We start from the raw sequence: 14,797 nt of genomic DNA, 5'->3' as shown, positions 1-14,797 counted from the left end.
AGCCTCAAATTGCCCCTGCACAGCTTGAGACTGTGTCCTTTTGTTCTGGTGCCAGTTGCCTGGGAGAAGAGACCAACCCCCACCTGGGTATAACCTCCCTTCAGGGAGTTGTGGAGAGCAAGAAGGTCTCCCCTGAGCCTCCTCTTCTCCCTCAAGGACACAAATGGGTGTCACCTGCTCACACAGATTTTCAGTGATACTTTTTTAAACCAGTGTGCTATATTTCTTCATAAGAATCAGGTAGATTACTAAAGCTAAGATGTAAAAGCTTCTGGTAGAGCTGTGTCAGAACAGAAAGCTCTGGGGAGATCTAGCAGCAACTTGCCAGTACCTGATGGGGACTACAAGAAGGCAGTTTGCAAAGGCCTGCAGGGACAGGACCAGGGACAATGGCTTCAAACTAGAGCAGAGCAGATTTAGATTGGATGTTAGGAAGAAGTTCTGCACCAGGAAGGTAGTAGAACACTGGAAGAGGTTGCCCAGGCAAGTGGTTGAGGCTCCATCCCTGGAGATATTCAAGGTGAGGCTGGAGAGGGCTGTGGGCAACCTGACATAGTTGGGGATGTCCCTGCTGACTGCACAGGAGGTTGGACTGGATGAGCTTTGGAGGTGCCTACCAGCCCAGACCATTCTGTGAATCTATGAATTCACATCAGGAGAGGAGGTGTCTCTTCAGTCACCTCAGGCAATCAGAGAAGCAGCTGATTTTACACAAGTGTTTTGGCAAAATTCACTGTGAGGAATGGGAGTTTGAACCACTTCTGTGATTCAGGTGACAGCAAGGCTCAAGAAATAAATTATTACTCTGCTAATAGTAACATTTGCCAGTACACAGTAATTGCAACCCACTGCCTGGTTTCCCACCCCCTTCTCCTTCAAAATCCTATCAGTGCTGCTGCTACACATCTGCCATGCTGGACATCCAGGCATGGAGATGGGGCTCTGTAGCTTGGAGAGGAGGAGCCTGAGAGGTGACCTCATTCCTGCTGATAAAGTGAGTGCCAAATGGATGAACCTGGGCTCTGCTGGGTGATGATCAATGCCAGCACAAGAGGCAAGGGTGGAAGCTGAGGCAGAGGAAGTTCTAGGGAAATAGGAGGGAGAATTTTTTCCCTGTGAGGGTGACAGAGGCCTGGAGCAGGCTGCCCAGGGGGGTTGTGGAGTCCCCCTCTCTGGAAATATTCAAACCCCACCTGGATGTGTTCCTGTGTGACCTGCTCTAGGGGATCATAGAATCATAGAATTGTTAGGGTTGGAAGGGACCTCAAGGATCATCCAGTTCTAACCTGCCTGTCATGGGCAGGGACACCTCACACTACAGCAGCTTGCTCACAGCCACATCCAGCCTGGCTTCCACCACCTCTCTGGGCAACCTCTGCCAGTGTCTCACTAACCTCATGGGGAAGAACTTCTTCCTAACATCCAAGCTGAATTCCCTCCCCAGCTCTCCTCTAGCCCCCTTCAGATACTGGAAGGCCACAAGAAGATCTCCTTGGAGCTTCCTCCGCTCCAGACCAAGCAACCCCAACTCCCTCAGTCTGTCCTCATAGGATAGCAGCTCCAGCCCTCTGCTCATCCTCGTGGCCCTTCTCTGGACACCTTCCAGCACCTCCAGATCCTTCCTGTAATGGAGGCTCCAGAACTGGACCCAGTGCTCCAGGTGGGGTCTCAGCAGAGTGGAGCAGAGGGGGAGAATCCTGCTGTGGCAGCAGGGTTGGACTGGATGAGCTTTTGAGGTCCCTTCCAGCCTTGGGTGAAAGAACAGGGGAGGGGAAGCTGGGATGACAGTGAGGGACTGGGAAATACAGCTGGGTGGCAAGAGGATGAAAAGAGGAGGGAACAGATGAAAATAGTGCTCCTAAAGCAGAGGTTCTTACAAGCAGGGGTTCTTGTAGTAAAGGGAGTCTCCTTACTGTCATCTAAAAAGTCTTCCTCCTCGTCCTCTTTCCTGAGGCGCCTCTTGGTTTCCTCGTCGTAGATGAGCCCCAGCAGGTTGGCAGGGCTCTCGCTCTCGGCGTGGCACAGCTCGTTCAGCCGGGCGCCGATCGCCTGCCACAAGGAGGCAGACAAAGCACAAGGCAGGTGAGGACTGCAGCACAGCTTTGTTCATAGGCAAGGGCTGTGCCCTCTGCAGGCTCTGCAGGTGTTCCAGCCTCTGGTGGGTTGAAATTTCCCCCCTCAACATGAACTTTGCCAGACCAACCCAGCTGGAAGCAAATGCAGGCTGCATTTACAGGCAGAACTACAATCTTCAATGGAATGCAATAGACATGTACAAAATATACACAATTTACAGTATTGACAGGGATTTACAATGGATAAACAGCACAAGAACCCCCTGGTGAAAGACCAGGGGAAGCTACTAGCTTCTCCTTCCCTTACCTCCTGTATAAAAGAAGGCACAAGAGAAAGGAGCAGAGAAGTCAACACCAAAACAATGCAGCCAAGGTCAAGCAGAAGCAAGTTAATATCTCTCCCAGAGGCAAGAGGCAAGAATCAGCCAGGTTGGAAGAGACCTCCAAGATCATCAAATCCAACTGATCACTCAACCCTAAACTAATCAACCAGACCATGGCACTAAGTGCCTCATCCAGGCTTTTCTTAAACACCTCCAGGGACATGGACCCCACCCCCTCCCTGGGCAGCACATCCCAATGGCCAATCTCTCTTTAATTTGTTCTAGGATCAAGCCTAACATTCCCTCTGCACAGCCTGAGACTGTGCCCTCTTGTTCTGGTGCTGGTTGCCTGGGAGAAGAGACCAACCCCCACCTGGCTGCAACCTCCCTTCAAGTAGTAGAAAGCAAGAAGGTCTCCCCTGAGCCTCCTCTTCTCCTGGCTAAACAACCCCAGCTCCCTCAGCCTCTCCTCACAGGGCTGTGCTCCAAACCCCTCCCCAGGCTCGTTGCCCTTCTCTGGACACATTCAAGTATCTCAGTGTTCTTCTTAAACTGAGGGGCCCAGAACTGGACACAGGACTCAAGGTGTGGCCTAACCAATGCTGAGTACAGGGCACAATGACTGACCTGCCTCTGCTGGCCACACTGTTCCTGATGCAGGCCAGGATGCCATTGGCCTTCTTGGCCACCTGGGCACACTGCTGGCTCATGTTTTGCTGCTGTCCACCAGCACCCCCAGGTCCCTCTGCCTGGCTGCTCTCCAGCCACTCTGCCCCCAGCCTGCAGCACTGCCTGGGGTTGTTGTGGCCGATGTGCAGAACCCAGCACTCAGACTTGTTAAACCTTATGCCCTTGGACTCTGCCCCTCTGTGCAGCCCAGCACTCTGGTGTGTTGTTTCACTGGGAATAGAAGAGAAGGGAACAACTTACATCTCCCCACTGGTAGAATAGCTTTGCTGCGTTCCACTGCAGCTTCTGGTTCCTCTTGTTGCCCACGATGGGGGAGCGCCCTCGGGAGAGGCCCTTCTTGGTGATGTTGACGTGGTGACCCTTCATCCACTCGGGCCAGTTGCCGCGGTTGCAGCGGTGGACGAAGCGTGCGCACTCCAGGAACAGGGCTGCTCTGGCCACCACGGGAGCCTCCTGAAACGTTGCCCAGAGTCATCATCAGCACCACCACTTTGGAACAGCTCTCTGAATGCTAGAGGTCCTTCTGCTCGAATCCACTGCTCTGGAAGCGTGCCATGGAGCCACGCAGGCTGAGCGACCTCTCTGTCACCATCTGAAAGCTCTTGAGCAACCCAACCCAGGGCTCCTGGCGGCTGAACTGTTGTGCTCAGTGCAACCACCAGAAAGAGCCACAGCACAGAATCATGGAATCATAGAATCATGGAATTATAGGATCATGGAATCATAGAGTCATGGAATAATGGAATCATAGGATCATGGAATAATGGAATCATAAGATCATGGAATCATAAGATAATGGAATTACAGGATCATGGAATCATGGAACCATAGAGTCATGGAACCATAGAGTCATGGAATCACAGAGTCATAGGATCATGGAATAATGGAGTCATATAATCATGGAATCATAAGATCATGGGGGCATAGGATCATGGAATCATAGGATCATGGAATCATAGGATCATGGAATCATGAAACCATAGAGTCATGGAATCACAGAATCATGGAATCATAAAATCATGGAATCATGGAGCCACAGAGTCATGGAATCCCAGAATCATGGAATCCCAGAATCATAGAGCCATAGAATCATGGAATCATAGATTCATGGAATCATAAAGTGGTCTAGGCCAGAAGGGACCTCCAAAGGTCATCCAGTCCAACCCCTCTGCAGTCATCAGGGGCATTCCCAACTAGATCAGGTTGCCCAGAGCCCTGTCCAGCCTCACCTTGTATATCTCCAGGGAAGAGACCTCAACCATCTCCTAGGGCAATCTGTTGCAATGTTCCACCAGCCTCATAGCTCAGGAGCTTCCCAATAACCTGCCTGACAATGCCCCTCTCTAATGCTTGCATTCAGAAACCACGGAACTGCCCAATAGCAGTAGCAGGCATGGACACCCAGTCAAGGTTTCTTCCCACCTTCACTAGTAATGCTGCACGCATTGCAAGCACAAATGGCAGTGTGGCCACATGAATCCTAGCATTTTACACAATCACAGAATGTTAGGAGCTGGAAGGGACCTTCAGAGATCATCCAGTCCAACCCCCCTGCCAGAGCAGCATCACCTAGAGCAGGCCACACAGGAACACATCCAGGTGGGGTTTGAAGATCTCCAGAGAGGGAGACTCCACAACCCCCCTGGGAAGCCTGCTCCAGGGCTCTGCCACCCTCACAGGGAAAAAATTCTTCCTGTTTCCATGGAACATCATTTGTCATGTTAAGCTCTGCTTCTGGATCTTGGGTGGGGGGAAGCATAAATGGAGGCCTACTGAAATTAGGAAGGGGTCTATTTAGCACTTGCAACAAGTAGATATGAAGAGTGAGATCCATTACTGGAATAAGGCAATAAATTTTTCAATAGCTTTAGCAAGAATCAGACAATTTAGCACCCAAGCAACATCAGGTAGCTGAGCTTTGAAATGGCTGACTGTTTTCTAGTGGAAAATCCTCTTGCTCCCACCTTGGAAGAGCACTTTTCTTTAATGGCAGAAATGAGACCTGCATTAAATCACCCTGCAGAATCCACCTTACACCAATAAAGAAAACTTCTGAAATTCTCCAATGCCTTCCAAAATGGACACTGTAATTTGCTTCCCAAAGTGTAGCTTAGTCTCAGGAATGAGCTTTCCTCCCAGCAGTCTACAATTCTGCAAGAATAACAACTTGACAGACATGGAAAGTGAAGCAAACTAAATGTCATACTGAGAGAGCTGGGGTTGTTCAGTCTGGAGAAGAGAAGGCTCTGAGGAGACCTAATTGTGGCCTTCCAGTATCTGAAGGGGGCTACAGGAAAGCTGGGGAGGGACTTTTGAGGGTGTCAGGGAGTGATAGGAGTGGGGGGAGTGGAGCAAAACTAGAAATGGGTAGATTGAGATTGGCTGTTAGGAAGAAGTTCTTCTCCATGAGGGTGGTGAGAGACTGGCAGAGGTTGCCCAGGGAGGTGGTGGAAGCCTCATCCCTGGAGGTTTCTCAGGCCAGGCTGGATGTGGCTGTGAGCAAGCTGCTATAGTGTGAGGTGTCCCTGGCCATGGCAGGGGGTAGGAACTGGATGACACTTGAGGTCCCTTCCAGCCCTAACAATTGTATGATTCTGTGATTCTATGATTCTGTGATTCTATTTCCACTTATTTTTCCACCCTCTCTTCCTGGAATTTTCACAAGCAAAAATTTTCTGTGTCCAGCAGGTTGTAAAACTCAGAACACTACAGTGTGCACACTTTACAAGCTGGCTTTGAAAGGCTCCCTAAGAGAGATTTCACAAAGCACAAACATGTTCCACACCTGTAGATTCTGATATGGCTAACAAGGTCATTTAAACAGATCAGCCTCTACTTACAAAAGGAGGTTCCTCATCTGTACTGCATAAATAACAGACAGGCCCTGATGGTGTGGAAGAAGGCTTGTGAACTAAATAGTGCCTCCAACAGAGCTTTCAGCAAAGAGCTGAGAGCAGTAAATTTTGGACCAACTCCCAAAAGTTTGGGAATTGATTGAAGAAATTCTGTAGTGCAGCTAAGCTTATAGCCAGAAATGCCTACCAACAGGGCTGGAACAAGGCAAGCCTCTCAGGAGACTGTGAAAGGCAAAGAATAACCATGTTTTGTCTGCATTCATTCTTCCTGACCACATCCTGGGGCAGCTTTTGGCTCATATTTTGTTCAAATGTTAGGAGAAAGCAGCAACCTTTTCCTCTTGAGTATGAACACTGAAGGCAGGAAGGCAGAAATCTGAAGCCAGACACTCACTGACAACCAGATACAAATCTAATACCTGGCAAACCCACTGCAAACTACTTGTTGCTGGCTGTTTGCAATGTGGAACACAGAATAGGTGAGGATTTTGCTATTTTATTCACACAGAGCAAAACCTTAACCATGGAGACACAAATGAGAAATGAAGCTCTGACCTTAGTCTCCTCCAGTCACAGTGTCACAGCATACAGGGATCTTGTACATGAGAAGTGTTGTAAACATTATGGAAGCACTCAACTGCTATAATTAAAAGAGGATATGTGGGGAGTGGGGGGAACAGGGGGGTTCAAAGGGAGGAGCAGGAGTTCCATATTAAAAAATCACTGAAAAGCCCTTTCTGAACATCATGGGGCACAAGCTCCCTCTGATAGCTTACCTGAGGCTCAGAGAAACCTGAAGCAGCAGCAGCAGCAGCAAGAGAAAGATGAGGATGTGACAGAATGGACAGGGATGGATTCACACCACAGAGAAACACATCACAAATGGAGAGAAATGAGTCAGGCAGGTGATGCATAGCTGAAAAGAACACAAGTTAACCATGGTCACTGTCCAAACTTCACACAGCAGCAATACTTTTTCCAAGCCTGCCCATGCCTGGGAAGCTGTTCACAAGTTTAACATTAGACCTCCTGTATCACTCTGCCTGTTGAAAGCTGTGCTGCAGGATATACATTGGGCATGAATAACAACCCAGCATTTTCTTAGCACAGTTCCAAGCACCCCTTCTGGATCTTCTCAAGAGATGACCTGGCCCCCATCAGTCACAGCAAAAGCAATGACTTGGGTGGGAGGGACTCAACAGGGAATGGATTTGCAGTTTCACAGCTCCATTAAAGCAGATTCTGCAGAGCTTTATGACTGCAGAGTGTTTAGGTCCAGTGTGGCTTTCAAGGACAATGAATTTTGCAAGAGCAATCAACCAGTGCTAGTTTTCTTGTGCCTTCTCTTATACTCCACAAGGCACTTGAGGCAAAAATTTATTCCCTCTCATCTGATCAAGGAAAAAAAAACCCAAACAACAAACCAACAAAATAAACACCACAAACAAACAAAACAAGAGCAAAATAGCAACAATTTACTTCTAAGAATAAGCAAGCTGCACCAGGGGAGGCTTAGGCTGCAGGATAGGAAGAAGTTCTTCCCAGGAAGAGAGATTGGCCATTGGGATGTGCTGCCCAGGGAGGTGGTGGAGTCACCATCCCTGGAAGTGTTTAAAACCAGCCTGGATGAGGCACTCAGTGCCATGGGTGAGTTGATTAGATGGTATTGGGTGATAGGTTGGACTTGATGATCTCAAAGGTCTTTCCCAACCTGTACTCTGTAAATTCATTGCTGTCAAAAGATGAGCTGCAGGTAGCTCTGCTTTGTCTAGCCAGAAGATGAGTTTGGCATGAGAAGTGAAGACAGATGGCAAATAAATCATTAACCAGAGAATTGCCTCACAAACATTAGTTCAAATCTCTCTGGTTAGAGCTAAAAATGGTCAAATACAACCCATGTCACACCCCTTTGTTTTTGTTGACAGTCATTTACTCTCTGGGGGCTTTTTGGAGCAATCTCTGAATCATAGAATCAACCAGGTTGGAAAAGACCTCATAGATCAAGTCCAACCTATTACCTAACTAACCTCACACCTCCTGACAACTAAACCATGGCTCCAAGTGCCACATCCAAGCCTTTTTTGAACACCTCCAGGGATGGGCACTCCATCACCTCCTTGGGCAGCACATTCCAGTGGCCAATTACTCCTTCTGGGAAGAACTTTCTCCTCACCTCCAGCCTAAACCTCCCCTGGTGCAGCTTGAGACTGTGTCCTCTTGTTCTGCCACTGGTCGCCTGGGAGAAGAGACCAACCTCCACCTGTCTACGACCTCCTTTCAGGTAGTTGTAGAGAGCAAGAAGGTCTCCCCTGAGCCTCCTCTTCTCCAGGCTAAGCAACCCCAGCTCCCTCAGCCTCTCCTCATAGGGCTGTGCTTCAGACCCCTCCCCAGCCTCATTGCCCTTCTCTGGACACATTCAAGTGTCTCGATGTCCTTCTGAAACTGAGGGGCCCAGAACTGGACACAGGACTCAAGGTGTGGCCTAACCAATGCTGAGTACAGGGCACAATGACTTCCCTGTTCCTACTGGCCACACTATTTCTGATGCAGGCCAGGATGCCATTGGCCTTCTTGGCCACCTGGGCACACTGCTGGCTCATGTTCAGCTGCTATTAACCAGCACCCCCAGGTCCCTCTCTGCCTGGCTGCTCTCCAGCCACTCTGACCCAGCCTGCAGCACTGCCTGGGGTTGTTGTGGCCAGTGTGCAGAACCCAGCACTCAGACTTGTTAAACCTCATGCCCTTGGACTCTGCCCCTCTGTCCAGCCTGTCAAGGTTCCTCTGCAGAGCCCTCACAGAGCCTGCCTATGACCATGGGGGTGTCATGGAGTCAGGATACTGGCAAAGTATTCCTGAACTGTAGACTTTGCCTCTGCTGTCCCAGTGCTTAGTAGGTTCTCTCAAGCACAACCCTGCTGTGAAGCAGTGCCACTATAGCATTCCAACAAGGATGAGAGATCTACATGCTGGAACAGATCAGCTCCCACTTCTTGTTGCAGAATTGAGATCATGAGAGGTGGCACAAATTGCTAAACTGGCCAGAGGAAAGCTTGTGTCTCCTCCCTGCTGAGTCATTTGCACCCAGCTGATCAGGATGTTCTAGGTACCATCTGTATGGAATGACAGAGGGTGGTTTATCTGCACCCTCTGCAGAATCAGTCACAGAATGCTCTGGCTTGGAAGGGTGTTGCAGCCACTGCTCTGAGGGCTGGATGCCTGCAGAGTGCAGGACTTCCTGGCTGACCAATTTCTTAGCAGGCTGCCTGGAGCCAATCACATTCCAATGGTGCCAAGAACAAGATCCTCACCTTGGCACCCTGGGATTGGAACATGCTGTAGAAGCCACCTCCTTGACATGCTGCCACCTGTATTTGGGAAAAGATTGTAGCTTTGATGTGTGGTTGGGTTTGACTGGTTAAGGGATTGATAACAGAAAGTATAGAAACAGCTACTCTGAGCTATAGGCACTTGGGTTAGGGATTTAGGTTAGAAACAGCTTGGGGGGGTTAAAGCTGCTAGGGACTTCTGCTTCTGTTACTTAGCTACTTCTGGTTCAGGCTTTGGTGTAGGGATGCTGCTAGGGACATGCTCAGGAGCTCCTGTTAGCTGCTTTGTCTGTTAAGGGCTTCCAGGAATTCTGCTGTTAAGGACACTCTGAAACTCTGAGACTCTTTACTGATAGGGATTCTACAATGCACCAATAAAAGACTTCTAAGATTCTCTGCTCTCTGCATTTCTGGAATCTCATTGCTATACAGCAACAGGGTTCCTGCCTTCATTCTTCACCCAAAGGCCCCTGAATTGGGGAAGGACAACAGAAGGGACCTCCAAAGGTCATCCAGTCCAAACCCCTCTGCAGTCAGCAGGGACATTCTCCACTAGATCAGGTTGCCCAGAGCCCTGTCCAGCCTCATTGTGAGATCTGATGACCTTTCTGTTTGCAACCAGCAGACCAACACTTAGAAAATGAACCTTTAAAGCTGACCACAGACTGAAAGAACATATTGGTTGGCTTCCAAGCTTCAAAGTTTCTAAGAAAAGAAAGATAGAAAGACAGGAAGAAAGAGAGAAAGAAAGACAGAAAGAGAGAGAGAAAGACAGAAAGAGAAAGAAAGAAAGACAGAGAGAGAAAGAGAGAGAGAGCAGGAGAAAGAGAGGGAGAAAGAAAGAAAAAAAGGGAGAGGGAGGGAGGAAGGGAGGGAAGGAAGGGAGGGAGGGAAGGGAGGGAAGGAAGGAAGGAAGGAAGGAAGGAAGGAAGGAAGGAAGGAAGGAAGGAAGGAAGGAAGGAAGGAAGGAAGGAAGGAAGGAAGGAAGGAAGGAAGGAAGGAAGGAAGGAAGGAAGGAAGGAAGGAAGGAAGGAAGGAAGGAAGGAAGGAAGGAAGGAAGGAAGGAAGGAAGGAAGGAAGGAAGGAAGGAAGGAAGGAAGGAAGGAAGGAAGGAAGGAAGGAAGGAAGGAAGGAAGGAAGGAAGGAAGGAAGGAAGGAAGGAAGGAAGGAAGGAAGGAAGGAAGGAAGGAAGGAAGGAAGGAAGGAAGGAAGGAAGGAAGGAAGGAAGGAAGGAAGGAAGGAAGGAAGGAAGGAAGGAAGGAAGGAAGGAAGGAAGGAAGGAAGGAAGGAAGGAAGGAAGGAAGGAAGGAAGGAAGGAAGGAAGGAAGGAAGGAAGGAAGGAAGGAAGGAAGGAAGGAAGGAAGGAAGGAAGGAAGGAAGGAAGGAAGGAAGGAAGGAAGGAAGGAAGGAAGGAAGGAAGGAAGGAAGGAAGGAAGGAAGGAAGGAAGGAAGGAAGGAAGGAAGGAAGGAAGGAAGGAAGGAAGGAAGGAAGGAAGGAAGGAAGGAAGGAAGGAAGGAAGGAAGGAAGGAAGGAAGGAAGGAAGGAAGGAAGGAAGGAAGGAAGGAAATAAATCCTTTTTCCTACTGGCAAGTGTGGATTGAAGCTGGTGAAGTGGGGATGAAATCTTTTGCAGTACACCATCAATTGCCACTTCCAGGCTGTACAGGTTCTAAACCTCAGGCAACACTCAGTTTCATGTACAATAAATGTCACTACCTCCATAATGATGCAGCCTTTCTTTCACTGCTCCAATTTCTTTCAGCCACGTTGGCAACCCTGTGTAAACATCCAGGCTGATCAAAGCTCTTGAAGTTGGTGTAAGGCTGGAATTGTGAAAGCCTTCCTGAAAAAAGCATGCTCGAAAAGTTTGTGGAAAAGCTGAAACTGGAGCTGTCTGCCTCTCATAGCAACCAGGCTGGCTAAAATGACTTCAGCTTTTAATTAGCAGCAAGCCTGACTCAAACTTCAAAAGCCTACAAAGAGAAGCTAAGGCTCCACTGCCATGGAACTGCCATCAAGCAGCAGAGTGAGATGTCAAGCTGTCATCTGCTGCAGCCTGCAGTGTGTGTGACTCCTTCACTTCCATGTACCTCCAACACTTCTCAGACCAAACGCCAGCTGAGCAGCTACTGGTGACAAGTCTCTGAAGTCCATAATTAGAACAAGGCTTCTTTCATCTTTAGCTGCAGACCTCCTAGAAACTTTAATACAAGGCCTTCTGCATTGTTCAGCAGAAAGGAAACAGGGACGGGGTGGATGAGGCCTTGAGCAGCCTGGGCTAGTGGAAGGTGTCCCTGCCTTTGGCAGGGAGGTTGGAACTGGACGATCTTTCAGGTCTCTTCCAACCTAAACCTTTCTATGAACCTATGAAACTGGATTTTGTAAAGCCCAGCTCTGGAAGCCAGAAGAGACAACTTCAAACAGTTCCCTCTGACTGGTGTGTTTCAGTTGACTTCGTGCATGGATGCAGAGTGAGCCATGTGGCAAGTTTCTGCCTGAGCAAGACATTTACAGGTAAGAGGAAGACCACCTGTTTTATCATTTGATTTATTAGCATGGAGCAGCTCATCCTCAGAAGGATCTTAGTGACACACTTGTCAGCAACAGCTCCTTCCTGCCCACCTTCCATTGCTTGTGATAGTTTAGAGTTCACAATCAGGTGGCAGACTGGCAGCCCTGAAGAATGAAGCTGCCTTTGTACAGCACACCTGCCAGGAGTAACTAGCTCCCCAAAACCACCTCTGGCTGTGAGAGCATGAGACTGGCTTCCCTATCAGCCACTGATTGATTCCAGTTTCCAGCCAGAGGGATGACAAACTCCACCAGGAGTGGGAACCAGTGAAGAAAACACCTGTCTGCTGGAAGGTCAATGAGGGTCAGTCCAAACAGCAGAGCTAGATGCAAACTGGTAGCAAGAGCAACTCTGGGGCAGTATTAATGCAGACTTGCTTGAACGTGGAGCCTAAGGATGCAAAGTTGAGAGGAATGAACAAAGCAGTGATGCACAGAGAGGATCATCCCCACAGCTATGAAGCACACAAGGCAGCACAGAGCAGGGCACAGCACTATCAGGCTGGGAGAATCCATGAGCCTGGCATGGCCAGCAGCAAGCACAAAAAAGTCTGAATGTGAGCACAAATGGCAAGGCAGTAAAAGAGGCAAGAGGTGGAGAGTGGGGAGACAGAGGGGACAGAGAGGGAGTGGATTCTCTGAGTGCAGTGGATTTCAATCTTTTTCACTTTGCAGCCATCCAAACCCTTATGCAAAGAAGCAGAAGAGCAGCATGCAGAGAAGTTGCTAATAATTGGTTGGCTCTTCCTAGATGTATTTGTCACACTCTTGTGCTTGTCACAAAAGGCCCTCACAGAGTCCCAGCAGCCATGAACCACAAGCTGAAGGCCACTGCTTTGGAAATGGGAAGGGACTGCTAAAGAACAGAACAGCTGCGTGGAAAAGGAGGAAGATGCATCAGAAGGGAGGGATTGAATTGTCTCTCCTGTGATTTGGATCTGCAAGTCAGCACAACATCTGCATTTAAAAGCCTGCACACTCTGACATGTGAAGTTTCTTTCCCCCCTGACTGGCTTTGGTGACTGATTGTTCAGTGTTGCCTAATGGATTAGGGCTGCCAAAACTCCCGGGTGGAATTCCTATGCCTCTCCGGGTAGTTACGTGCAGCCTTCCAGCCTTATTCTGTACATTATGATTACTGACACTAGGAGCAGAGGCAGAATAGCTGTGAGCAAGATCTGAAGCCTGGCAACAGGAGCTTCGTGCTGGCAATAATCTAGTGATGGGGGAGCCATGCAATAAAGCAAGGTGCATTTTGCCTGCACACCCAGATGCTAAACCTCCATCCAAATAACAGCACCAGCAGCTGGCACTGCTGTGAGGCTTTACCTGCTCTCTGTGCAGCGGCAGGGGAATGACAATGACGATGGAGCACCACCTGGGCACATGCTCTCACCCAGCAGGTAAAAACACACCAAGGAATGACTTACAAGGTCTAGGGCTGCTGCCAAAATGGAGGCATCAGGGATAGTGCCTGGTTCACAGCAGTTCAGAAGAAACTGGAAGCGCTTCATGCCTTGGCGGATTGCTCCCAGGTTCACAACGTTCTTGGACTTTCCCCCTTCTTGGTTGGAGGTCAAGTGATCGTCAAAGCTATGGCAACCTAAAGAAGCAGAGAGTACAGAGGGGATGCAGGGAGGGATAGGGAGAAGGGAACACAGTCTCTCACCAATAAAAAAACCAAACCAACCAACAAGTGGAACCAAAATCCTGCCTGGTACAGCCTTGGTCTAAATCCCTTCCTCACCTTGCTGCGGTGTCTTGAAGATAAGAGGGGCAGTTTCACAAGATTAATGACTCCTGTTCAGTAAGTGCACAGCAAGATGGATCCTGGTCTGGGCCATACTGATGTCTGCCCCAAACAATTCCACCATACTCAGTGTGGAAGCCCAGGATCTGCTCTAACATAGGTGAACCAGGATCTGTCCCTTCCTGCCCACCTCTTGCTGACTGCTTTTCCTGAATAATCTCCTCTCTTGCTGCCCTATTGCCTCTAAGTTTGCTTTAACCTGAACCAGGCATAAACTTTACTCCTCATGTATCAGTTCAGTAATGTATCAGCTACTGGGACAGAAAAACCAGGCAGCTAATTTTGGACATGTTCTACATGGAAACCAAGCAGTGTTCTGTGTTTTTTAGGTGTGTATCTTCTGCAGCTACCAGAACACCCCAAGTGAGACAGGATTCAGCTCCTAGGTATCATCATCATCATTCCAGCCTCTCTCCCTTGAAGTGTCTCACACTGTTTGGGATGGAAAGCTCCCTAATAAGAGTTCCTTTTGAAGATTAGGATTGCACCCAACTCCAGGGCTACTTTCAAGCATGATTTTAAACTCCACATATGTGGTTCAGATGATAAATCAACTAATCCCATTGCCAAGTGGAAGGAACACTTCTTCATGCAGAAGATGATAACACAGTGAGCACCCAGAGCCTAGAGAACAAGAGAACGACACAGGAAAGAAATCAAGGAAGCAGTTTCAAGGCCAAGCTGGCTGATCAAACCAAGAATAGTCAGCTTCTGGGCTCTTGGTCTTTATCCATAATGTCCTTCCCATTTACATGTGAAAGTAGAAAAGTTGACAGAACACTGCAGGATAAAACCCTGAAGAAGTGTGGAGAACCCAAGCTTAGCTCTAAACATGGGTTTGAAGGGCAGGAGGCAAAATGTCAGCTCTTTGGGCCTTTGTGACTTCTCCTTCCCCAGCAAAGGAGAGTGGCTGACACTCAAAGTCACTTTGAGACCACACTTAAGCACCCCAGACAATAGCCATATGGGTCTTCACTTTTCCCCTGGAGCAGAGCTCTAGCAAATGTCAAGAGATTTGCTCACAAGGCTTTCCTGTGGCTTTTCTCCCCTCCAGTGAAGCTGCACATTGTCTGCCTGTAAACAAAATGCTGCCAGGGAAATGCTTGGAAAGGCTCCTTGGGAATAATACTTCATCAAAAGGGAACA

The 14,797-nt window shown here is 48.8% G+C and overlaps 1 protein-coding gene across 1 annotated transcript in view; it reads right to left on the bottom strand.

Moving 5' to 3' along the window:
- The window catches only part of UNC80 (unc-80 homolog, NALCN channel complex subunit), a 196,849-nt gene that overhangs the window by 101,675 nt on the left and 80,377 nt on the right, over positions 1-14,797 (bottom strand). The window contains exons 22-24 of the mRNA XM_068137866.1: positions 13,272-13,444; positions 3,329-3,541; positions 1,914-2,049 (exon numbers count right to left, since the gene is read on the bottom strand). Coding sequence (XP_067993967.1) covers positions 1,914-2,049; positions 3,329-3,541; positions 13,272-13,444 — 522 coding nt within the window. The remainder of the gene's footprint in view (positions 1-1,913; positions 2,050-3,328; positions 3,542-13,271; positions 13,445-14,797) is intronic.

This window comes from Melanerpes formicivorus, unplaced genomic scaffold (assembly GCF_026170545.1).
Source record: "Melanerpes formicivorus ecotype bairdi unplaced genomic scaffold, bMelFor1.0.p_v2 SCAF_5, whole genome shotgun sequence".
NCBI lineage: Eukaryota > Metazoa > Chordata > Aves > Piciformes > Picidae > Melanerpes > Melanerpes formicivorus.
This window is presented reverse-complemented; position numbering and strand designations above follow the sequence as displayed.